The 25,051-nt window shown below is 38.9% G+C and overlaps 1 protein-coding gene across 1 annotated transcript in view; it reads right to left on the bottom strand.

Moving 5' to 3' along the window:
- The window catches only part of gpc5a (glypican 5a), a 143,191-nt gene that overhangs the window by 65,086 nt on the left and 53,054 nt on the right, over positions 1-25,051 (bottom strand). The window contains exon 7 of the mRNA XM_073464923.1: positions 9,620-9,740. Coding sequence (XP_073321024.1) covers positions 9,620-9,740 — 121 coding nt within the window. The remainder of the gene's footprint in view (positions 1-9,619; positions 9,741-25,051) is intronic.

The following is a 25,051-nucleotide window of genomic DNA, read 5'->3' as shown; positions in this document are numbered from 1 at the left end:
TGTGCTAAATACTTCTAGAGAACCGGATGATGGTCATAACGAGATCCTTAACCGGACTTCTATAACACTTAAACTCTATGATGTGGTATGCACATTTAGGAGCGTAACAAATAAAATGTGAATATATTCTCAGTGTTAATCCTTTGGACTAAGAGGAGAGAGGGTATGAATAATTCACAAGCAAAACTGCTGGTCAACCACCACATCAATGACTGGTAAATAATTCAGCCGGCAGACTGGGTGAGGAGCTGCTTGCTCCTGATTTTGATTGAGAGACACAGGGACAGGGCCTACTTATGGATTCTTGATGGGTTTTACCACATCAAGAGGAGAGGACAGGCAAGGAGGAGAGGAGCCAACAAATAATTCATAGGAAAGAGCTGCTGATGAGCAAGATGATGAAATCCAGAGTTTGTACGCTCAGATTGCATGATGAATTTGTCAATAGCTGTATTGCTGTTTGGTGTTTTCCTGCAGTCTCAGCTGTGGAATAGTAATGATACATTTCCATTTGATTCTAGGGAAACTGGGAGCGCTTTCTGCACTTAAGTTAGTCAAGGTCAGGGGCGAATAAATCGAAATCGTAAAGAATATTTCTGATATGTAGATGAAAAACATGAAAATCAACATTTGCATGGACACATCATTCTTATCATCATAAAAATGCCCCAACAGTGGCGTCTTTAAAAGTAATAGAATTTCACCTTTTGCTTCCATCTATATTTCTGTGACCATCTCTCCTTCTCTCCAGCTATTCAAACAGGCAGCTTGCCATTCATGCACACATGCACATGTACTTTAAGGTATGTTTCATCATATTAATGAAGTGCACCAATTCTATTGTGATTTATAGAAGTAATATATGTGTCGTGCACACCCAGATGTGCACACAGGCACTCATGTGTACAATGAAATGAGTGTGTGCACTGGTATATGTAATTGATGTGTTTGCCGGTCATAAACTGAGCTGCTATTAACCCCCCCACACACACTCACACACATACACACACATTTAGGTGTCCTCACATACTTGCAAACCCTAACACTAACCATCACAACTAAACATTATTCTCACCCAACCCTTAAAGGAGATATATTGTGTTCATTTTCAGGTTCATGATTTTATTTCGGTATACTACTATAATAGTTTTACATGCTTTAATGCTCAAAAAGTGCAACAGTTTTCTCATTTCTCAGCACTAGACGCTCTGTTTTAGCTCCTGTCTCTTTAAGGCCCCCCTCCTGAATACCCAGTCTCCTCTGATTGGTCAGCTCACAAACACCTGAGCCAGCACCGTTGAGCGTGTCTCCGGTCGGCTCTGTTGTGTTTTCAGCTTCCTGTTACGTTCACTTCTACTGTGAATATAGCCATAAATCATGCAAATGTATGGCATGGTGACATAGTAATGTAGTAGTAAGTCAAGGTACTTGAGCAGGAGCTCACACAGGAGCAGTGTTTTCGGTAGGAGAGTGGAGCTCCGCTTGGTATGGGCTTAAGGCTTTTAAACTTACATGCACAAGAACATATAAAGCACACCAAAGGAAAGGAAAAAAATGTCTCCTTTAAAACCAAGTCATAACCCTCAAACAGCCTTTTGAAGTTGCAAGTGCTGGCCAAAATGTCCTCACTTTTTCCAAATGTCCTCATTCTGCTGGTTAAAAACCTGTTCCAGTCCTCACACATTTAAACAGAATCATCATTTAACACTGGCTGTATATTAAATCTGAACGTGTCCCACATATCCTCCTCAAGCCCTAATTTCCATCTTCAACAGCCACATTGTCAGTGAATTACATGATTACCACTTCCTGGGACTCCCTGTTGTGTATTTATTCTGTTCAACCTGCCGTGAGCCGCATAACATGTGTGATTTACATCTTGACAACAGCAGAGGAATCAAATGTGAGGGTTGGGAAAAAAATGGATGTTGACAATTCAGGTCATACACACAGGATGACACTTGTGCCGTACTTCACCGGCTAATGAGATGCCAATCAGAACTATTTGCAAATCAGAACCATTTGCAAATCAAGTCCCAATGAGATGGTAATGCAAACTAGACTCAAGGACTGTGAACACACAAGCTGTTAAATGAATAGTACCAGATGTATAATCTGAGGATCTGCAATGCTTAGACACAACGTCGCTTGTGAGATTTCACCTACCACTATTGTTGATGTATGAAAATCACAGGCAGTTTGTTTTTCAATATACAATATACTGTATACAACAGACTCTATAGAAAGCATTTTAGATGACATATTGATTAATTACATCTCTTTAAAACATTTCTTGCTTCAGAAAGCCTGAGCTCAATTGTGTTAATGAGTGTTACGGTCATGACAGCAGAGTTTCTTCATGTAAGGCAGCCTGCATTGAGTGAAAAAATTGTCCGTACATAACAGTCTATATAACAGGTCATCATATAAACATTGATTGCCTGTCACTGCCTTCCAAAACGAAGCTAATCGCTGTTTCTAAATTGCTTCGGGCAAATAAAACTACAAAAACAGCTCCATTTTATCATGTATCAATCCACATTGGCTCAGAGAAAACCGACCCCTGCGCATTTTTAAATATATTCAACAATCTAAGGTGAAATAATTAATTATGATCCATGAAGTCCATTTTGAGTATCAGATTGACAAAGAACAAAGAACTGCACAGCAGCTTAGAATCCAGGTGTTTACTCCTACAGAGCTGCCTGGCTCTAAGAAGCTAAGAACCAGCTGTTCCCTGTCTGACCCTTCCCACACGACACGCAAAGTTCAACATTTCGGACATGTGAATGATGCAAATGTTGCGTATTTGCATCATTCACACCGCCTGGCTTTATTAGACATGAATATGCATCTATTCACATCTTTGCATTGAATTTTTATGTCATTTAAACGTGTCAAAAATGTGCTTTGCTTTCGGTGGGAACAAACCATTACAGCTTTGGGACGTAATTACTACAACGACATGTTTTTCTTTTGTTGTTATGGTCGCGAGCCAAACAGTTGTTGATAAACAGCTGATGTGCTGCAGTTACAAAATATCCTACCAAGAATGTGGATTTACATGTATTTGATTGGCCAATGCAACACCTTGTTAAACGGCCCTGTGTACCTTAAAGCACATGAGCCTGTGTTCAACTTTTTGCTGGATGACCCTGCTTTGTAACGGCAGAGCCCTTTGTGTTGGCAGCCATGCTGCATTTTTTTCACAAAGGACTAAAGTCTGTCTTAGCTTGGCCTTGGTCTGTTTTTTCCCTGCGACAGGCTCAGTGAAGTAATCTCCACATAAACACCAATCTGTAAAATTATCTAAATGGCCTTTCCAGATGCAAGATAAGCATTTATAGCTTTTGTAGGCAACTGTCAAACAGCTGGCTAAGAGGACAATAACAGCCCAACACTGTACAGTGACGGGTGGTTGATTTGGAACGTCTCAGTAGCGCTTGTTTGCCCCTAACATGCGTCTGGTGTGAAATGTTGGTAAGACTTTTTGCAGCATTATAAAAACATCGCACTTTTGCCTTTGCTGCTGAAAAAAGTTGTTCTCTGGTGAGAAATGTACACAACTAGAAACCACTTTCTAAAATCTTATTTGTGGAGCTCAGTGATTCTGTAATGCTTTTTCATACCGTTTCTTTCTAATCCAAGGAAACAATTGGGAGAAAAGATACACTGTGATAAGTAATTTTTAAAATTATGGGCATTATGTAACTGATTTGAGGAGCACAAGTAGCACAACAAGGCATTTCCTCTTGAGGATCAGTTTGACGCAGGGATGGAGTGTAATTTGCCTTGAGTGTACTTGCGATTAATACATTTTTGATTATTTGCATTTTGGACTCACATAAAAGACAAACAAAACCTTGTAAAAAACGATAAAATACTTAATACTAAAGACACTGAACACAAGATCTGGATGGTTACCATCATGACTACATATAAAACAGACAAGGTTCAGCATTTAGCTTACTGAATGGGGCCAATATTTTTATTTTTATTTTGTCTGCGTGGGCTGGAGGCAGTGCTGGCACAAACTATGAGGTTTTGGCAAACAACACTTGCGCAGAAGGGCAAATGTTGAGTTCCAACACAAGTAGATATTAACTACAAAATCAAACTTTTGAGGGCTCTCCTTTTCACAACAACTACTTCCGGACCAGATCTGAAATTGGCCTCATTCAGACTCAACAAGCAAAGGAAATGGGAAAGAATGGCGACAAAAAGCGTTCAGCTGTGATCTGGTTTTGTCTTGAATCATTAAAAAAGTTTGTTGGACTAAAAAAAGTAAAATCTTTCATTCAATTATTAAATGAGATACAGCAATTCAAACATGTAAATGACTGGAGGAAATATATAAAGTTGAAAACACTAAATTCTCAGTGTTTCAAGTGATGTGGGGAATTATTTTAAGACTTAAAGCAATTACAGTTTTTAGAGATTCTTCTCGTTCATGATAAATACACATTTTCACACGTGCCTAACACACTGAATTAAAGACTGTTTAACAGCTTAAATGGCATATTCAAAGACATACACAAAAAACAGCCTCCTGTGTTGCGTTTTATTGTGTTGAATAAACAGAAACACTGTCAATAGGCTACCACAACAATTTAATCTGTATGCTATTTATATACTATGGGACTAATTAGTCAAATCTCTGTTGTTTGTTATTGTTTCTGGGTGATTTTTGTATTTATTACTGTGGTTGATATACAGTACGTGTCAAACGTGGGTGAAATAGGAAGCTTCTTCATTTGTGATTTTGAGCCTCAAGAAAAAGAAAAGAAAGAAAAGAAAGAAGAAAAATGATGACAAATTCCAGTAATTTTAAACAGCTACCTTAACAGAATCATACATTGAAATACTTTTGTCTTAAAGGGATAGTTCGGATTTTTTGACATGAAGTTGTATGACATCCTCACCATCAGTGTCGTGCATCAGCAGTGACTTTCCCCCCACTGCGTCCTGTGAGCCGAGGTCTGTCCCACTGTTGTTGCTGAAGAAAGTAGTTACGGCTAGTTTGCGGGGTCACTAAGATAAAGCGTTTTGCTTCAAAAAACAATATCCGTTCAAAGGAGTAAAACATTTGCATCACAAAATCGTTTACGACAAAAAAGTCAGACCTCACGATCACCTGGCACTACTTCCCCTCCCTTCCTACCACTGCGCGCTTCCGCCTGTTGACACACGGCACCGCTCCGTCAGCTGTTTCACGGTGTTTACATGCTCGGATGGTAAACGTAAATATGTCTGACTACGAAACGAGTGATGAAGACATTCCTTTTACCACAGAGCCAAAGGGATATCTTTATGAACCCGAATACACAGACACCGAGCTTCGTCAAATGAAGTTAGAACGGGCAGAGAGAGAGGAGAGAGACAGAGAAGCGGTCCAAGCTGAAGTTGGACCTGTACAGACAGTACATAGTTGCTGACAATAATAATAACAGCCGTCATATAAAAAGGCACCGTCTTTAGCTTGTAGATAGTTGTTCTTACCTGGGGTCGTGGCACAGCAGCGCTCTTCAAAACATGTTTCTTCCTCTTTCCTGGGCGTGTAGGAACATAATCGTCCTTGCTGAAGTGTGCACTACACACACGAAGCTTTTTCACCCTTGGCAGTCTCGCTTCAATGTTCAAGCCTATGGCAAGAAGCCAAAGTTGCCTAATAGCAATGTCCGTGACAGGAAAGCGGTGAAATATATACGGCGACTTGGTGTGATCTTTGTTGTTGCAACCCGGATAATCGCAAATCCGCACCATTTTTATATATCCTCTTGTCTAATAATCTCGCTAGTACTCATGTTAGCTCTCACGTTAGCTCTCTCGCACATCTGAGCATGTAAACACCGTGAAACAGCTGACGGAGCGGTGCCGTGTGTCAACAGGCGGAAGCGCGCAGTGATACGAAGGGAGGGGAAATAGTGCCAGGTGATCTTGAGGTCTGACTTTTTTGTCGTAAACGATTTTGTGATGCAAATGTTTTACTCTTTTGAACGGATATTGTTTTTTGAAACAAAACGCTTTATCTTCGTAACCCCGCAAACTAGCCGTAACTACTTTCTTCAGCAACAACAGCGGGACAGACCTCGGCTCACAGGACGCAGTGGGGGAAAAGTCACTGCTGATGCACGACACTGATGGTGAGGATGTCATACAACTTCATGTCAAAAAATCCGAACTATCCCTTTAAGCAGCCTCTCAGTCCTGAGATCTTGTCTGAAAATATTTATTTCAGAATCTACAAGTTTGTTTCTGTTTCCTCTGGAGAGTTTCCTCTGTCCTGTCAAGTTTAAAACTACAGCTTTTAGTTTTGCTGCTTAAAGGTGCCACCACATTTGCTGCAGTTACATTATTGCATGCGTGAAAACGTGTTCTCCACCTGTTTGGTTGAAAGTTGCATTGTCTTTTTAATTTATCCTGCCTTTGTTGAGTAAATTTTATAAATCTTTTTACATTTCAGTGATTTCACAGTCTGCTGATTGTCAAGGGTACAGCCACTGAGTTGGTGTGGTCGATGGTTGCCAGTTGATTTTCATTGCATTCATAACAACGTCTTATTCATGCAGAGTACTTCTGTTGTACTTCAAGGACGGAGAAATTAAGAAACCGTAGACTTAACTTTTTGACAGAAATTGTACACTGCTTTGTTTGAATTGTTCCAAAGATTTCAAAAAGTCAAAACAAGACAAGGACAACTGTTCAGGTGCTGAACAAAATACTGAAGCAAAACACAGCAGAAAAAAACACAACTTACTACTGCAATACATCAGTTTCTGTACAGGCTGTGAATCTGCGAGTCAAATGTCACACAGAGTGTTTTGTTATTCCTGTTTCCTGGCTGCATGTCAGACACGACTGGTTTCTTCACACACCAGAGATTCGTCTCTCAGATGGGGGAGTGAACTGATAATGAGCTATAAATCACATGTTGTGCCCAGGTGTCACTTTTCATCACTGTTTGTGACAGCACTGACGAGTTCACGCAATGTACTCTATCACAACAAGGTGAACACCTTTAAGAATAAAAAGGATTTAGATATAGATGTAACTTTGAGAAGGAAAAAGGAAATTGAGACACTAAGAAGGTAAGCAACAGCAACATTTTTCATTATGTAAAGTCAAATGATCATTACTGTGGTTTACCTGCTGTGTTTACAATTATAACAAATGTATATAAACCTTTAACAGTGACGTAAAATATTAAGAAATGTTTAAAAAATGTACATGTCATCTTATATTAGTCCATGCATCGAAATATCTGTCAAACAGGGAGGGTTAGAAGATCAAATCCTGTTTGCTGGACATCAGTAGTGTTTGTATTGTATTTAAAGCAGCTATAATCTATATTTTTACATTAACAGTGGATCAAATGTCGATGTGAACTGTGAAGGTCCTTGCTCCTTGTGATGAGCCCACGGAGAAATATCACTCCATGGAGTTTTTTCACATCTTTCAGCTCATTGTATTTCGTTTTCTGGCTGCAACTTCTCTCTTCTCCTCTGCTGCTAAGCTGATTTTTAGAGGGGCCAGGCAGCTCTTTTCGGTAAACAAGCTCTAAAAACCCACCGTACACTACCTGCTCGCTGTAAATACTGGAATATTGGACTTATATTCATCAAATGGATAGAAACATGATTCCAATTGATGATAAAGTTGCTTGGTGATAGCTGGGTGTTTAAATAAACAGCTGATTGTTAACCAGAAATGAAAAAGGTGATTATATGTCAATATTGTGTTTAAATGTTGTATTTTTGCAGCCCAGTTTCCAGGATATATGCTGGAAATTAATCTTTCTGCAAACAACGGTAAACACAGCAAACCTGTAATAGGCTATGTGTCATATTAACATTTGTACAAGTCACGCCATGTAAGGTTCACATGACATGTTTGTCGAGTCTGCGTTTCAGCATTTGTGAGAGCCTGTGTACACGGCGTTTTTCTCTGAACGCCCGCGTCTTTTTTCAACTGATTCTAATGAGGAGCGGACGTCTGCGGCAGCACGCAGCCAATCTCCAAACTTTCCAGAAAGGCACTGGTGGCCTCACCGGTGCTCTTTTTTAGACAACCAATCATATATTAGATCTGTCGGAGGAGAATCTTGTTCTGGCTGTGACTGTCTATCCTGAGCTTTATCAAACGGAAACTCTCATAACAGAGACAGAAAAGTCCATTTGTGGGAGCAGATTGTCTGAACACTGAATGTTGCCGGTTAGTGTTGTGCTTTAATCACCTTAAGCGTTGTAAGCATGTGTGGTCCCAAGCGCATTGAAAGCGCTTTTTTTGCCAGAAAAAAATCCTTTGTGGACAAGTATGAAAGTAATTGATATTTTTGATGAGGGAAGTTAAATCTCAAAGTACTTAATTGATGGAGCAACACTTACTACTAGGGATAAATGGGTGAATCACTGATTATTGATCGGTCATTAAATAGCAAAGACTACAGAAGACTGACAATGCAAGGACAAGAGGAACAGGTGGGAAACTAAAAATGCTGATGATGCTTTTGTTAAATAAACAGTCAGCAGAAAAAGGAGATGTGGACAAAACCAGGTAAGTATGCGCAAAAGATATTGGATGAAAACTAATAAAGTTAACCTGGCTGATGTATTTGCTCTCAGCAGATTATAAATGATCGCATAATCTGGGTTGAGCTGAAAATCATGATCCGTCATAGCAGTCAGAGTAAATCAAGCTCAGCAGATAAACAATTTCTGAGTATTCAAGCTCATAAAACTTCCTCCTGTAAGTAAAAATGCAAAGAAGATGCAAAAGCACACACAGAGTGAAAGACGTGTACACAGTGAATGTCAATTAGGCGGATCAAGATCTCAAATGGTTATGGTATAGATTTATGTGTTTTGACATCACACAGATGGTGTGAATTAGTTGGGGAGGGGTGCCAGCGAGAGGTCAAGAGAGATGACCTGGCCTTCAGCCCGCCACTTGGGAAACCAAAGCAACAGACATGTGAAGCTGCTGCTGCAGCGCAACAAGCCAGAGGCTGCCACAGCAGCTGTTATTGAAGCTCTAGAAGAGAAAGTGCTCCCGTAAACTGCCCTAATCTCATCATCCTGAGAGATAAACGGCACTGAAAGGAGCCACAGCAGCACAAACGTGCATAAAAGCAGGCAAGCTGATAGAAAAGCTACATTGATTTTGACAAAGAGGAGAAAAAGAATTTTGTAAATATGAAGACACGCAAACCAGATCAAATGGGTTTCTAAACGTGTAATCATTGATTTTTTTTTCATAGCCTGGAGATGATTTTGCATTTGAGACTAGTTTTCTATTATCCTGTACTTACTGGTAATATGAAAGAAGATATAAGTGAATTATTATGTTTAGGATTATTCAAAGGCAAATGGTAAAGGGCTTCAGCTTTGTGAGCAGGCGTCTGTATTCAAGGTAGCCGTTTCTGTGTTCCTTGAGGAACAAACTAAAAGCTAACGAGAGATACTTAATGTTTCATAACACAAAGAAGCACAGAGAATTAGCACACGGCCTGAGGAGACGGTTACCATATGTCTGACAGAATGAGGGATGGAAATATAGACTTTAAGTGGAGTGAGAGCTGAAACAGTACAGTAAACTTGTAGAGACAATGAGAGGGGCTCACCTGATTGATGTGTTTCAGTTTGTCGATGATCTGATTTATTACAGGGTCGGCTCCCTTCACTTTCACTTCAGGGTTGGTGCTCTGAGCCTTGATCCCATTGCCCACCACACGGAGGGTGTAGCTGTGAACAAAGACGGAGAGGTCTGTAAGTGTTTTCATCATATATCCATCAGTCAAATTAAAGCATAAATACCAATGGCGGAAAGTAACTTGAGGTTCTTCACTCATTTACTTCATACTTCCACTTCACTACATTTCAGGAGGGAATATTGTATTTTTTTCATCCACTACATTTGTCTGACAACTATTTCTAGTTACTTTTTACATTAAGATACATTAAATACATGTGATAAGCTTATGAAACTGGATTGTTAAAGCACACAGCCCCTAAGCCAAAGCAACAGCCTCCTTTAGCAGCTAACATTAGCACAAAGCACACCAGTAAAGAGAAACTGTCACATCAGGTAGCCTGAGGTGTGTTTGTGCCGGCTGTTTTGCCTGTGTTTAGATGATTGTGGCATTAAACAGAGTTGTTTAGTTATGTATTTATTAGCCTAAAAAAGCTAATTGAGCTTTTTGAACGTAGCAAAGAAGCCACTAAAACATCTCCCTGCTGGCCAGTGAGAACTACAGGTGTCTGTGTAGTTTAAGTAAAGGACCTGAGTACTTCTTCCAAAAATAAGAAACCCAGTGGTGATGTGTCAGAAAAGCAAACTCAACATCCTCACACGTTATAAGTGAACTGTGAAGGTTATAAGTGAAAAGGTCAGGATAGACAGTCACAGCCAGAACAGGCTAAAAAAAGAGCGCAGGTGACAGTACCAGTGCCTGTGATCCTTTCTTCTCTTTCAAAGTACTACTAAAAAAATACTCAATATTCTAAAGTCACATAAAGGTGATGACACAATTAATTTACAGGCAAACCCTGAGGTTGAAGTGCAATCAGTGAGAAAACATGATTCACACACGTGTGCATGAACGCCTCTCACTCTGCTACAGTGCGAAAGCTGAATACCACACTGTGAATACATCACACGGTACTCAACTATTCATTTATGATTTGTGCCTTAACATTTTTGGCATTAATCCTTGTTTTAAAGCTGTTCATTGTTGTTATAGCCTGGTAATAGGCTTCAGTTCACCTCAAGGACTCATCAGTTTCAGTGCAGTCTGTCAGCTGTAATGGCTCTGACCATGACAGCCGGTGAGTGAGCACAATTCTCTCACATCTTAATCTCCAGCATATCGTTTAATCAAACTAGTAGATCAAGGTAAAGTCACTCATTGCTGATAGACTTGCTGCTGTCAATGGTGCAAGTGTGTGTGTGTGTGTGTGTGTGTGTGTGTGTGTGTGTGTGTGTGTGTGTGTGTGTGTGTGTGTGTGTGTGTGTGTGTGTGTGTGTGTGTGTGTGTGTAGCAGACCACCGAGGAGTCGCCCCGATGTTACTCGGAGTTTCTGGATAAGAGAAGCAAAAATAAAAGGCTAAAATGTTTGGGAGGTGATTTTGTAGCAGTTGACACAAAGTGGGTGCGCTTCTCAAGCAACACAAGGTCAGAAAGAAAAAAACAAGTATGAATAAATAAAGTGCAGGAAGCATGGGCGCCTTATTTATTTAAAAGAAAAGGTGGGTGGCAGAATTCAAATTGAGTCAGGCTGTCGGGTCCTCCAGTTGTTAATTTCCTGCAAATTGGAGCTCGTAAATGAGATAAGTTTTGGAAAAACACAGCTGCCATTAAGTGTCCTCTTCTACTTTTTATCATCAGTAAGTCTGTTATCGGCACTATTCTTCTTATTAGGCTCTTTCTTCTCTTTGTGTGGCCTCTGCCCTCGTAGTCTCTGCTGTGTGTGCTGTCTTTATTCTGGCAGACGCGTCAAATGAAATATTAGAGTGAACATTTCAAATCTGCCTACAATAACAGTGCTTTGGTAATTTAAAGAAGAAATGTTGTAAGCACGTGTTTGTGTTTTTATATAAAATAAAACAATCTGTGTTTAACATTTGTTCCGCCATGTCATTTATTTACTTTACATTTAATATGTCAAAGGAAACCATTTATTCTGTGTGCAAAAAGTAACAATGTGAGAAATCAAAAATGAATGTTTGGGTAGAAAAGGCCATCAGTTCATCTTTCTAAATAGATTCAAGATACATAAACAAGCTTTCAGATAAAGAGTTATGACCAATCAGCAGAAGGTGGGGAGCATATCGTTTTTTTACATGATTATTTTTACTTTTGCCCATAGAATAAACAGATTATTTTTGCATCTGAAGAGTCTCTTGTACTTTGTTTTGTCAGTGTGCTTTTTTTAATTTCGGCTGCACACACTGAAAAAACTTGATTCATTCATTGATTCATTCATTATTCTTTGACAGGAATAATAAGCTACAGCTCTTTGAGGCTTTGGAGTTTTACTTACCTAATGGGTCTAATAGTAAAAAATACAAAAGCTGATTTTTGAAGTGTTTTTCTTAACAGCCACTTCTTTTGTAAGGGTTGTGTGGGAGAAAATGTTTTTCCAAACAACATGTGACCTGCCATTTTTTACTGTGGCCACTACACCAACAATGCTACATGATGTTGATGTTCCTGGGTGTTTGGTGTTAAAAATCTTTAAAATAAAAATAAATGAATAAATAAAAGCAAAGACAAACGAGAAGGGAATTAGAAGTTGTAAAACGTGTCTCATTAGTAATCAGTCAGACTCGTGAGCACTGAATGTTGAACTGAATGTTAAATGCCATTTTTACATTTTAGCAGGAGATTGCATAATCACTGACTAATGTTTATGCACTTTATCATTATATTGATTAATGAGCAATGTGCCAAGGAAATAAAATAAATACAATTACCATGACTAAATAAGTAACACCTATACATACACCTATGTATGAAAAATATTAAAGCAATTGGAGACATCCCACGGGTTGACCTGCTGTGTATTTAGATGTACTACTCAGCAGGATCTGTGGTTGGCGAGGTAAATTCAGGGTTAACTCTGGGTTTTCAGAGCTACGAAGCTGGTTCACTTCTTACATGGTACCTTATGTTGCACCTAACCAGATAACAGATCAACACATGTAAAAGTACTGCCTTCTGACCAATCAATTCTCAGGAAAATGGAATTATCATTCATTAAAGATCCCGTGGAGATTAGTGTACGGATCATCAGAGGTGTACTCCACTGCAGGATGGCTCCCTCATGTCTTCTTCATTGTAATTTTTTCCTGTTTTATTTCCATTTTTCCCATTCCCATTCATTTTTATGCTGATCTCATCTTACAGCTGAAACAGATTGAAATACTAGAGCCTTGTACTTGTTATATGATTTGAAAGTGCCGCTTTGAATTATATTATTTATCTTTTATTTGTTCCCAAGTCTGTTTGGGTTGCAGCTGAAAGGATAAGACTAAAACCATCATACACATGCCTTAAGAATGTATCTAAGCATTTAATCTAATGCACAAATGTAGTTATAGTCACCTCTACTCGTGCCCTAATGATGGTCAGTGGTATTACAAGCCTATTCATTTATGCATTCACACAGTCTGTCATTTTTTAGTCAGCTGTCCTTCCTGAATTTGGCAGCTGCAACTGTGTGTTTCTAGCCTGGATTATGTGTTTAACTTCTTCCTCTATTTGCCTAATAGTTTGCTCTTCTTAATGAAGTATTCCACTGCTACAAACACCTCCCCTTTTATGTGGAAAACCTGGGTTTACTCATTGAGTTGATAAACAGCTTCGTGTACCCATATCCTGGGTATGTTGAACCCGCTTCATAGTGCAGGTCCCTGGTTACTGCAGTGTGTCAATGAGTTTCAGGTTTCCTTCTATAACAAGATTGAATCTCTGAATAATTCACCTTCCTGTGTGCACATAAACATACTAAACAACTGGAATGGAAGTGGGAAGGTGAAGGCACTGTGTGCTTGCAGCAGTAGGCCCCTGCGACTCAAGGCTGATGTGTTGGGACTAAACTGCACCTGAACCGTGTTTACTGGAGCTATGATCCCTCAGCCTCCAGCTCAGTTTAATCCCTGGATACACCTGCTGAGATAGAGACTGTGCGTGTAAGAATTGGAATGAAGATAGTCCTTGTTGGGTCTGCTTCTATACTATAAATTGTTAATGGTATACTTGTTCAAAAAGATAAATGTAGAAAAATCAATAGCAACAGAAGATTACTGTGCCCAGTCGGACCTGTAGCCTTTGATAATCTCATAGATTGTTTATAGTTATCATGAGATGCCCTCCTGTGTAATAAATAGCAGAAAATCCACCTCTTCATGACCTTTACTGCAGTCATTTTTCCTCCTTTTTGATTAATAGCAGATTGAAGCGATTACATCAGAGCCATCTGTGCCCAGTTCCATCCAATGAAAACGTGTGCGGCCACACATCTGTACAAAAAAACTGCATGTTCTTGTTTTATTCTGTGAGAAACACGGACACGCACGACTTTAGCACAGTTATATGTGTTAAAGAACATATGAAATATCATTGCTGTCCATGCACACACACACATGCAGGCAGCTCCTCTTGCATTCAGTAAAGCAATGTGTTTCATTATGCTACTGGGATCCATAACATGAAACACATACAATTTCTTGCTGCAGGGCTGGCAATGCAACAGAAAGGCTCCCCAGGGGTTGCAACACCAGAAAAATAAGGGTCTTCTGCTTAAAAGGTGTCACGGGGAAAGAAACGTTGATCATAGTCATCACATATTCTTCAGGATGAGTATAAAGCATACAGTAGCATCAAGCACAACCTCCAACAGGATATCAAACGGTTGAGTGATTGCCTGTGTCTGTGGACCAGCAGCAGGATCTTGTAATCCATATCCTTCTCCCCAAAGGGACGCTTGGTTTGCATCTCATCTCTGCTCACACTGCTGCTCAGCCCTAGATTGAAAATTTCAATCATTTTATTCTTTGCTCTTATCCCCATCTCATTCAACTATATTTGTCTGTGAGTGCAAACCCTTCACGTCTGGAACAAAGAAATCTGAAGCCTACTTTTCCCTACCTCTCGACTTCAGGACTGAGGAGGATTCATATGTCAAATTAATTTATTCTGATTAGCATGACTCTTCTCCTGACGACCTCAGTCCAGTGTATTGTAAAACTGTGGTCATGAATCAACCACAGACGCAGCTTCTGTGAAGAACTTGATGCTTTTCTCATGTTTTTCTTCTCAGGTGCATCAGCTAATCTGTATCCTTCTGACTAGGGCTGTGACGAGGAACGGTTGAGAATTAGACATAAATCTGACTGTAAAACACTATTAGAGAACAGATCCAGATAGACAAAACATTATCGAATGTGGTAAGTAGCCATACCAGTTTGACATACATTACAGATTAAAAAACACCTGATATGCCTACATGTTAAACTGATGTAAGCTTGAGTTGTACAACTCAAGGAATTCATGCACACAATATTAGCTTTTCCTCCATTTTGCGCTCAGTGATTGGATGGCTGCCTTGTTTATACTGGCCATGCGGAAAGTCATCACAGCACTAAGCCCTGAAAGTTCAACCTAGTTAAACTTTGTGTCTTTCTGCTGTTGAGTGCTGCCTACGTAGCTGGCTCTATGAGAGCAGTGAGATTGAACCAGAACGGTAAAGTTTTCAAGGGGAGCTGCAGATTCAGGTGATAATTGTCTCGGTTAATCACTACAAGAGACAATTCTTACAGTCACACAGTTTTCACTTAGCCTTATCTAATGATACATTGCTATTATTATCATAGTAAGTATAGCTGCTTATACTAATTAAGTCCATCACAATAAAGGTAACCATCGTTGATGTGTATTCAGTTGGAGTTTTGTATAAACTGTAGTTGAAATTCACTGCTTGGCAGAATTCAGCGTAGTTTTAAATGCATACATGCTCTTTCTGAATATAAAGGAAACACTAACATTTTTCAGTCTGCCTGTTGTGATTTCTGGAGGCAGTGTAATGATGGCTGCTGACCATTCACCACATCATTTAACTAGCAGTTCACAGACTGCTGATCCTGACTTAGATCTATTAGTATGCTTCTGCTGCCTTTTAGGAATCAATCATGAGCTGCAGCTGAGCATGTGCCTAATTATTGCCAGTCAAACCATCTGTCTTTCAATTGTGAGTTTACATGTATAATTACTGTGGTGATAAATAAGACGGTGTTCTTTCGAACAGTAACTGTCAGTTCTTACAATTTTTTCTGTCAAACGTGTGAAGCTGGCCATTTCAAAACTGCTAAAGGAGCACAAAAGGACCAGCAAGGCAAGAGCCAATTATGTTCATTCAAAATCTAGAATCAATGTCAGAGCAACGTGATATGTGATTTATTTCCTGTGGTGAAAAAAAACAAAAAACAACAACAAAAACAGTTGGCTGTCTAACTGCAGAATGTATTTTTCCTAAGAGCACCTTCATCAAAATGTTATGGAGAGAGGAGTTCAGCGGCTCGGGAGATGAAGGAGGTAGACCATGCACACTGTTCATGGTTGGCTGAGTGAGAAACAAAGCAAGCCTGCGGTTAGTAGGCTAGAAGGCGATACCTGCCTTCAAGTTGTCACTGAGGAAACAAAAGTCCTTCTGGCTCATTGCCGAGCGCAGAGAGGATCTGGGAGAGTCGGCCACTTCAAAGCAGCCTGTTCACTTAAGAGCTCAAAAGGACAGAAAATACTTCAGGCAAGACAAAGGAACATATGCAGTTTAATGTGTAAAATCAACAGGAGGGCCACGCGTCAAACAAACATCTGTTCAGTACAACAACCCAGAGTTATTATGGCAATAAGGATATTAACTCTGTACCACTGTAATTAAATAATACACCAATATTTCCATTCCCCCTGCAGTAAAGACGAGCATGTTTATATGTCACATTCTGTGCTAAGTCAAGAGCAGAGATGATGCTAAAACCCTGAATCAAATGAGCACCCAACGTTAACGATTCTTTTCACCATTTTGGTGTAACTTATTATCACGTTGTTGCTTCCTCTCCTTTCCAACCACAGCAGCCAACCCCCAACTTGGACTTTCTCACTCTTTATACTGCTGCACTAGACGGGCACTTCAACAAGTGATGCTCGGGGTGCCTACAGTGTCACATTTTGAACTGCAGGGCCGCTGACCAGGCTGCTCTATCTGACATGTCGGTAGTGAGAACAAGCCGAGTCAAGAGATATCTGTAGGAATGCCACTTTTATTTGTGTGCATATCCTGAATCAGATAAAGTAATTGACTGACAAAACTTTGGCGGACAGGTTGTAATAAGGTATTTTCATAAAGGATTATTATAATCAGGATTACAAGGTTTGCCAGTATGTGTATCAAGTACTGTGCACCTTCACTGAGAGCTGTGACAAAGAGGATAATACAACAGCAGTCAAAAGTGCCTCTGGAAAAGATTTAGCTCCAAACATCACGACTGCTATGTTTGTTCCAATTACTAGGAAGCCCTGAGCCTTGAAGTTGTATTGACTTGTGCCAGGAAGACACTATGGAATTATCCAGACAGAGCTGTTTGAGCAAGGTGGCAGCGGTAATTAATACGGTCTGGTAGTTGGTCAGTGCGTAATGGGCATTTTGTGTCAGGAATCTGTATTTACGCTGCTGTACTGAGATGTCGGGACTCGCTCTAATGCAGTGACAGATTAATAAACACAAAGTGAGAAACACAAAAGGAAGAATGTGTAAGTGCTGTCTAATGTTGGTGAAGCAAACAGAATTTTGAGGAAATGAGGGGAGACTGGCAACGTCATAAACAAAGTAGACGACATAATGGAAGCTTACGATAAGGACACTGTCGGCCACATATGTCTATCTACATTGACTTGATAGGAAACGAAAATGTGTGAAAATAACAACAATACACTTTATATTAAACATGTTTGTATTCAACTTACTTTATATTATATGTATATATATATATATATATATATATATGTATATATATATATATATATATATATATATATATATATATATATATATATATATATATATATACACACACACACATATATGCTTTACTTTTATATTTGAATTTAGACCACAGAAGTCAGTTGTTATTCCTTCCATAACATTAAGAAAAGTAGTGAAATAGTGTCTGACATTTATTTAGGCTTTAAAGTAGTAAGTAAAATAGAAATTTCGCATTAAAATGTCTAAAAACAACTAGACCTATGTTATATAATTTAAGTTGTGTATTTACATTATCCCAAATGTTCAAACCCTGAGAAATCCAGTTTACAAAAGGTCACTATTTCTGGGATAGGGAAATCGGCAAACAAGACAAAACTTTACATGAATAAAACTTTAAAACATGACCTTGTCTGTGAACATTTGTGCCTGAGTCATATGAGATCATCATTTTCATTGATGACAGATTTAATGGTGTATTAACCATGAGTAGAAAGATTATTTTTGTTTATTTGTGTTACTCATACAGTGTTTATCTGCCCCGAACAGCCAGATTTCTTGACTGTACATTAGCCATCACTTGTTAGCAAGCGATGGAACCAACTCTCTCTTCTTTTACAATCTCCTCTCTGTAATGTGACGTTCATGATATAAAGTACATTTTCCCTCCAGCTCCAGTCGACATTACAGAGCATAAACACCTGACAAATGAGGTCACCTCCACGGATCCCTGCTGCAGTCAGGTTGATAAACAGGAGTGAAGATAATTAAATTTTTGATAGGGAGCCTCCTGGGGGCAAAAGTTAGCCTACATATTGTACGTCTAAACCTATTTTCTCAATCTACTTCCTACTGTGAGAAATGTGATCGTACACAAACAAAACAATTACGCCAACGCTAGAAAAGTTTTGGTTAATATAACTGATAGATTTCCATAATTATGCTGGAAGAGTCCAGCTGGGAAAATACTCATTAGCACCACTCAGGAAACATAATGCCACAAATATTATTTGCTTTCTTTTAAAATGACAAGTCAATGTTTTGATTTAACATATTTGTTTAATTGAACATATCATGTATGTACATTTACTGCAATGTATGGTATTATTATTGATGGTTTTATGGTTATGTTTAGTTATCTTGAAGCACTGCAATAAGGTTTGGGAAATAAAATGGTCAGGAAACAGCAACTGCATTGAGCAGGAAACGTCACTGAGTTTTTAAACATTTAACAAGAACAACAAAGTTTCCCTAGCTTTATTTTTTTCTGTAATAGTCTTTCAGTAGCATAAGCCTGTCAACATGAGATGCATGACAGCCTCCAGTGTTAAAGTATCGTTCTGTGAGCGCCTTATCCTCCTCCCTACAACTTCTCTACAGTACAAGAATTTCAAACTGTGTCTTCTAATGTTTTTGTTTTTTTTAAGCTTGGTGGTTTTATGATGTGTCTTGTAGTGTGTAGTTTATTTGTTATTTTATAATGAAACTGCAAAGCAGAGTCCTGATCTTGAGTATACTGATCTTGAAACTGGGATTTCTGGAAGAATGCTGTCAGTGTAACACAGACAGGCACTATGCTGCCTCTAAAATGTGTTTGGCAAAGAAAATGAGTTTAATATAAACATAATTTGTAGGAAATAGAGTTGAACTGTTTAATATCAGTGTGTCCACATGTATCACTTGATTACACCTCTAATGCTTCTGACTTCAGATGTATTCAGTTTCTTTAATAATGACACAACATCTTAAGAGGGAAGCTTTGTTAACTTTGTGTTCGTTTATTCTTTTATGTTTTTTACAAGGCACATTGCTTGGGGACATTACGAAACACGCTCTTTAAATGGCACAGAGCCCCAAGATCCCTGCACAAGAGGAGCTCAGCGTGGCACAGACAGTACGCTCAAACTGCAGGGGTCATGTCAATACATGTATTTATTTATTTTTTTCACCAGTCCTCTCATCAACAACATATTGCCACAAGCGATGCATTAACAGGTGGTGATAAAGTCAATAGCAGATGTCAATAATTGCATTCAAAATGTTAAGTGTGCCCCAGCCTCACCTTGATAGCCACAACTAAACTACACATCCAGAGTAAACTGCATAATAACAGCATTCCTCCAACGTTTGTAACACTTTTACATGTTACATTACAAGTGCCGGCATATGGCGCCGCACCTCTCTTAACACTGATGACAAAAGTGACACCTCCCGTTCACAGGAATCCATTATTAGGGTCATAAAAATTGTTTTATATTGTATCGATAATTCCCCTGCAAAATTAAGTGGCTCTGTGTGCATATGAGCTACTGCATCATGCAAGCTGTTAATGCCAAATAGATATCAGAAGTCCTCAAATGGCAATGGAACTTTTATAACACCTCTTAAATATTTGAGTTTTATGGAAGGTAATAAGGATGAATGGAAAAGTTGGCTATCCAGAAGGTACAATGGCGTCATAAAAGCAGATGGTCACCGAAAGTGGGAATTTTTAAAGATCCTAATGCCCCATAAGGGCAGTAACGTTCAGGATTAAACAGATGTGGTAAGAGCAGAGCAGGCAATAAAAGACTCATCAGGGCTTTTATGATATCAGTGATCAACATGCTCGCATTGAAAATAATGTCCCGCTGTATTTTCTTTACAATGCTAGAATGCTGAATCGTTTCCAGCCGTCCGAAAGTTTAATTTGACCGCAGAGCACAAATAAATATCCTGCAAAATTTCTTGGTCTCAGTCCAGTTCAGATTATCAAAATCATCTCTTCTGATGAAAAACAGTTTTCCTCCCTGGCACAAAACTTAAGAGGCTTAGTCATCTTTGCCATCTTCATCTATTGACCGAGCTTGTCCAAATTTCAACACCTGCTTCACGGTGATGCAGAGAAAAAGCATTGAGAGGATGATTAGGAATTTATGAGGAGTTCTGTAAACATGCATACACAAATCAACAAGCCTTGAGCAGCACCCGTATTTCCAGACTATCAACTCGTCCAGGCAGCACTGATGTCAGGTTGAAAGCAAACACTTAAGCAATGATTGGACTTTCTCTCACAATAGCACCGTTTCGTAACAAGGTATCATCCAGCCCAGCAGTGGAGCACAAATAAATCGGAATAAGGCTTGGAGAATAACGCTGCACCACACGCTGTTGTGTTATTAAAGCAGGATATTAACATGTATTTCGTCAGTGCTATGCTCAGCAGTGCTGCAGCTCTCACTGTCTGTCAATAGTCAGGCAGTCAGTCCTGCACTTTTAAAGTTATGAGTAGCAGGAAGCACACAATTTCCACAGCAATTTAAAATATATCAAGGTAATACTTGATAGATCTGTACCATTTAATCTGATGATGGGTGGATTGAAAACCATAACAACCAATAACAGGACGCCTGCTTTGAGTAAGCAAAAAGTTTTTTGAAAGGTGTAAAGATTATGTGTTTATGAAGATGACAACAGTAAACGGGTACTAGTAACCAAGAGTAAGCTGAATAGCCGACGCTACTGTATTTAAACGCCTGTCAGAATGGAGAACCTGATATTTTCTGAGGTGGTACACATTGTGAAAGGTATGAGAGATACTGCTTTGAAGGCAAAACGGTTCTCAGTAGGCAGCGTGACCAAAAGCAAATCATTGAAATAAACTAAACTTGTATTGAGATGTATTAAATAAACACTACTCAGCACAGTATCTGATGCAATTCACTAAATCCCCACACAGACACCATGGAGGCCCAGTTTAAACCTCCAGGATGTACTGTGTGTTGAGCCTTTTGTCCTCACATCCCTGATTATTTTACCACAGCTGGCAGGAACACGTAGCCACATCTGCTGCTTCTGCAGCCACAAACACTGAGATCCACTGCGCTGTCACTGCACCTCCGAGAGAACGCAGCAGTAAACAACACATTGGCAGAGGGGACCAAAATACCAACAGTCTAATCACCCCGCTGAAACTGTTTGTGGATATTTGCACTCAACCCCATTCTTCTTTTCACTCTGTGTAACAGCAGCTGAATGGGCCAGAGAAAAAAAAAACTGCTGCTGGTGTTCAGGAAGCTCATAAACATCCTGCAGCCTCTCAAAGGCTTCAAGGTGAATGACAGCAACAAAACACCAGTCAGAGTGATTTGAGCTGTATTCACCAAATTATCAAAGAATGACAGTCGTCATTGGAATGTGCAGCTGCAGAGAAGCAGCCTCGGTCGAAAGTGTGAGTGGAAATGTTTTTTTTCACAAATATCAGTGGTGTTTGAATCTTATATTGGATGTTTATTAATAATGCCACATCGAAAATACAAAAGCAGGTAAGCGTTATGAATAGGGTGGAGAATATAAACACTTTATTATTGCGCAGAGTGACACAATTAAACAGCAGTTGAATTTAGAACAGGTTTTATAAAAACTTAACTTTTATAAACACATGTAACCACTGTTGAATCAGATCTCAAAGTCTGACATATGCATTCGCATTAAATACATTAAATGTAGGCGCCAGGTTTTGAAAAGTAAGAAGAATGTGTGGAACAAAAGAGGTGACATCTCTGGTTCTGCTGTATCATTTGTTTGTTTGGAGTACAACAGTGTCATAGGAGTGCAATGCTAGACTGCTTTTCAAAACATCACGCCTACATTATCCACAATGCAACTTAGCCACTGAGTGACATCACTAGAGGTAATTTATCAGAAGGCTTTACACTACTTTTTTTCACATATGCAGTAGTCCTCCCCAAGATCTGTTAACACACTTAAATGTGTAAAATTGTTGATGTTACCCTTCAAGACTGGACGCCCTGTCACAATTTTTCAAGCATTCTTAAGACGGCTCATTTTGTTCTCAGCTCTGACACTGAGACAACATATTAACACAGAGTGACCATCAAACCGCCACAGGCCAGTGCTACTCTGTAATTAAAAAAAACATCAACAACGATTTAAGGAAACAGTGAAAGGAGGACAAAATGACAGAAACACATTCAGAAGCAGCCCAGGAGTCTGGTGATGCTGACATGTGTACAAATACCAAGCAGGACACAAGAAAAACCATCAAAGCGGGATCTAGATGAAATGCTGTTCTGGTAAATATTGTTTAAGGCACAACTGGTAATCCAAATGTAAACAAAAAGGCAGCCGCACTGACAGAATTGAAAACACTGAATTGAAACCTGCTGCAAAATGACAGATCTTTTAATACAAGGACTAACAATACACAAGAAACCATTGTTTTTTCACGGCATTAACAGGTTGTTTACATCGGTATCGGATGTAAACACAGCAGTACAATTGTAGCTTCAGCTATGATCAACAGAGAAAAAAAACTCACAAAATGCTGTCAAACTGTTCACTTATGTGTTGCAGAATTACATTTCAACACTCTGTTATATTCTAAACATTGTCGACCATAAAAACTGTGTTTCAGTATTGATGTTGGCAACACTTTCTATGAAGCCCATGTCTAAAGAGCATTATGAATTTACCTATAATGTGTTATAATGCGCCTATAGCACTCTACTATCATAGTTATAAGCACTCATGAATAGTCATAATTATTTATACCAATAATAATAACTTATTATCACACCAATGTCTATAATGCATTACAAACATTAGTATAATGTAAGTTAGTGCCTGTTAAAAACATATTTTATATATATTTAACAGCATTTGGTGAATTGACTTTACAGACCTGGGATTTGTGTTTATGACAGTGGTGTTGCACTAAATCGCACAAAATGCCAATTTCTACATAATGTTGCTTTAACTTAAAGTAGTATAAATGCTTTATAATTGGATATGATGATTGTTAAACATTATGATTGCTTACAAATATAGGCACACTACAACGCTTTATGGGTATGTTTTAATGCATGTTGATTATACAGCGCTATATATAATTATAAGAATGTTCATAATGTGTAATAATGCATCATAGACATGGGCTTCATAGAAATGTTCTTTTCGGTGGGTTTTATTTACCACCCTCATTATAACCTGTAAGAGGGTAGGATTTATTGTGATGTGTTTAACAGGATAAAAACAAAAAGTGAACATAGATCTGAGAGTGAAAGAGATAAAATATAGTAGGATTGTTTAACATTTTCCTTGTATGTCCAATCCATACCACCAATCGTTCTTGAAAGATATAAAACTCCTCGGTCTGAGTCAGTTTTATAGTGGACTGATCACACACTGTAGAGTCTCTCCTTTCATCCTCTGATGGGCTTATCGGTGTTTATGTTTCCACACAGTATCTCCCCGCATGCATCTCAGTATACAGCCAATCGCAGGAGAATAATACAACTGCAAAACTGCGCCTGTTACCGTCCGCCTCTGCAGACTAATGCTGTACTCCCCTCAGGTCCATCACAATTACACCTATCTCTCAATCTCTCTCTGCTTGATGCTAAATTCAGTCAATATGTTGTTGCCCCTCAGGTATGGCTCGCTGTTTAACTTGTTTTTGTATTTAAGGAAATATTCAACAAACACCAGCGTCTGGGTGCTGTGCTCACAGCGGCGGTGCATTCATTTAGTACAAAAAAGCTTTAAACAACACATTTATTCATTTAAAGAGGGATGAGAAGTGATGTGCGTGAACAGTAAACAAACCAGTGCAGTTGCCAAAAAAAGGAAAGAGTTGATGCATGGGCTTTTGTAGCTAATTTAGTATTAGCATATTCAACAAAACATTCAACAAACAAACAACCCATGCTGTTTCGTAGCATTTTACAAAGTAAGATTAAAGTTGCATGTTTATTCATTTAAAAGAGCACAAATTGGGCTGATCCTTATTAGCACAAACCATGATATGCTTCCTTGTTGACTATAGACTTTAAGGGGGGAAAGTAATTCATCTTCCCACTGTCAGTCTGGTACAAATAGGCCTACTCTGCACACTGTGATGATCACCATAGTTTATCTGAGGGAGACTGTGCATCATCCTCCAGCACAACTTCTTAGTTACATCACATGAAGCCGGTTTATGAGCTTGAAACCACCTACACACTCATAAATAACACTTCATGCCCTCGGCGTGGAATTTTATGCCAAATGGTTTGATGGGTTAATTTATGTAGTAATTTTTTAAAACAACAAGCCCTGAGGACGGCCGTGAAGGTTTGTGATTATCATCTGTCCTGTTACTGAGCTTTAACAACACGTCCTCAATGCTCAGCACGGCCATTAAGTCTCAGTCCTTCCTCAAAGAAACTAATTTACCGCTGCCACCAGGTTATTTTATGACAGGGTGGTGTCAGTGTAATTTAAATGTCAAAACAATGCCTTCAGTGTTTTTTCACTGTGGAGGGCAAATAATTTGCTTCAGAGTGACAATTAATTCTCATTCTTCAAGCAAGTGTAAATTAAATTGTAAGAGAACTCAAACAATATTTCTTGTTTTACATGAAGTAGAGAGTTACCTGTGTGACACTCATCATCAACAAAGTACATATTACAAAGTTATTGTGTTTTAATTAATATGTTAATTTCTCGTTGGTGTTAACGTCCACCTGCTTCTTCTC

This window comes from Pagrus major, chromosome 4, assembly GCF_040436345.1.
Source record: "Pagrus major chromosome 4, Pma_NU_1.0".
Classification (NCBI taxonomy): domain Eukaryota; kingdom Metazoa; phylum Chordata; class Actinopteri; order Spariformes; family Sparidae; genus Pagrus; species Pagrus major.
Note: the sequence above shows the minus strand (reverse complement) of the source record. Positions and strands in the feature narration are given on the sequence as shown.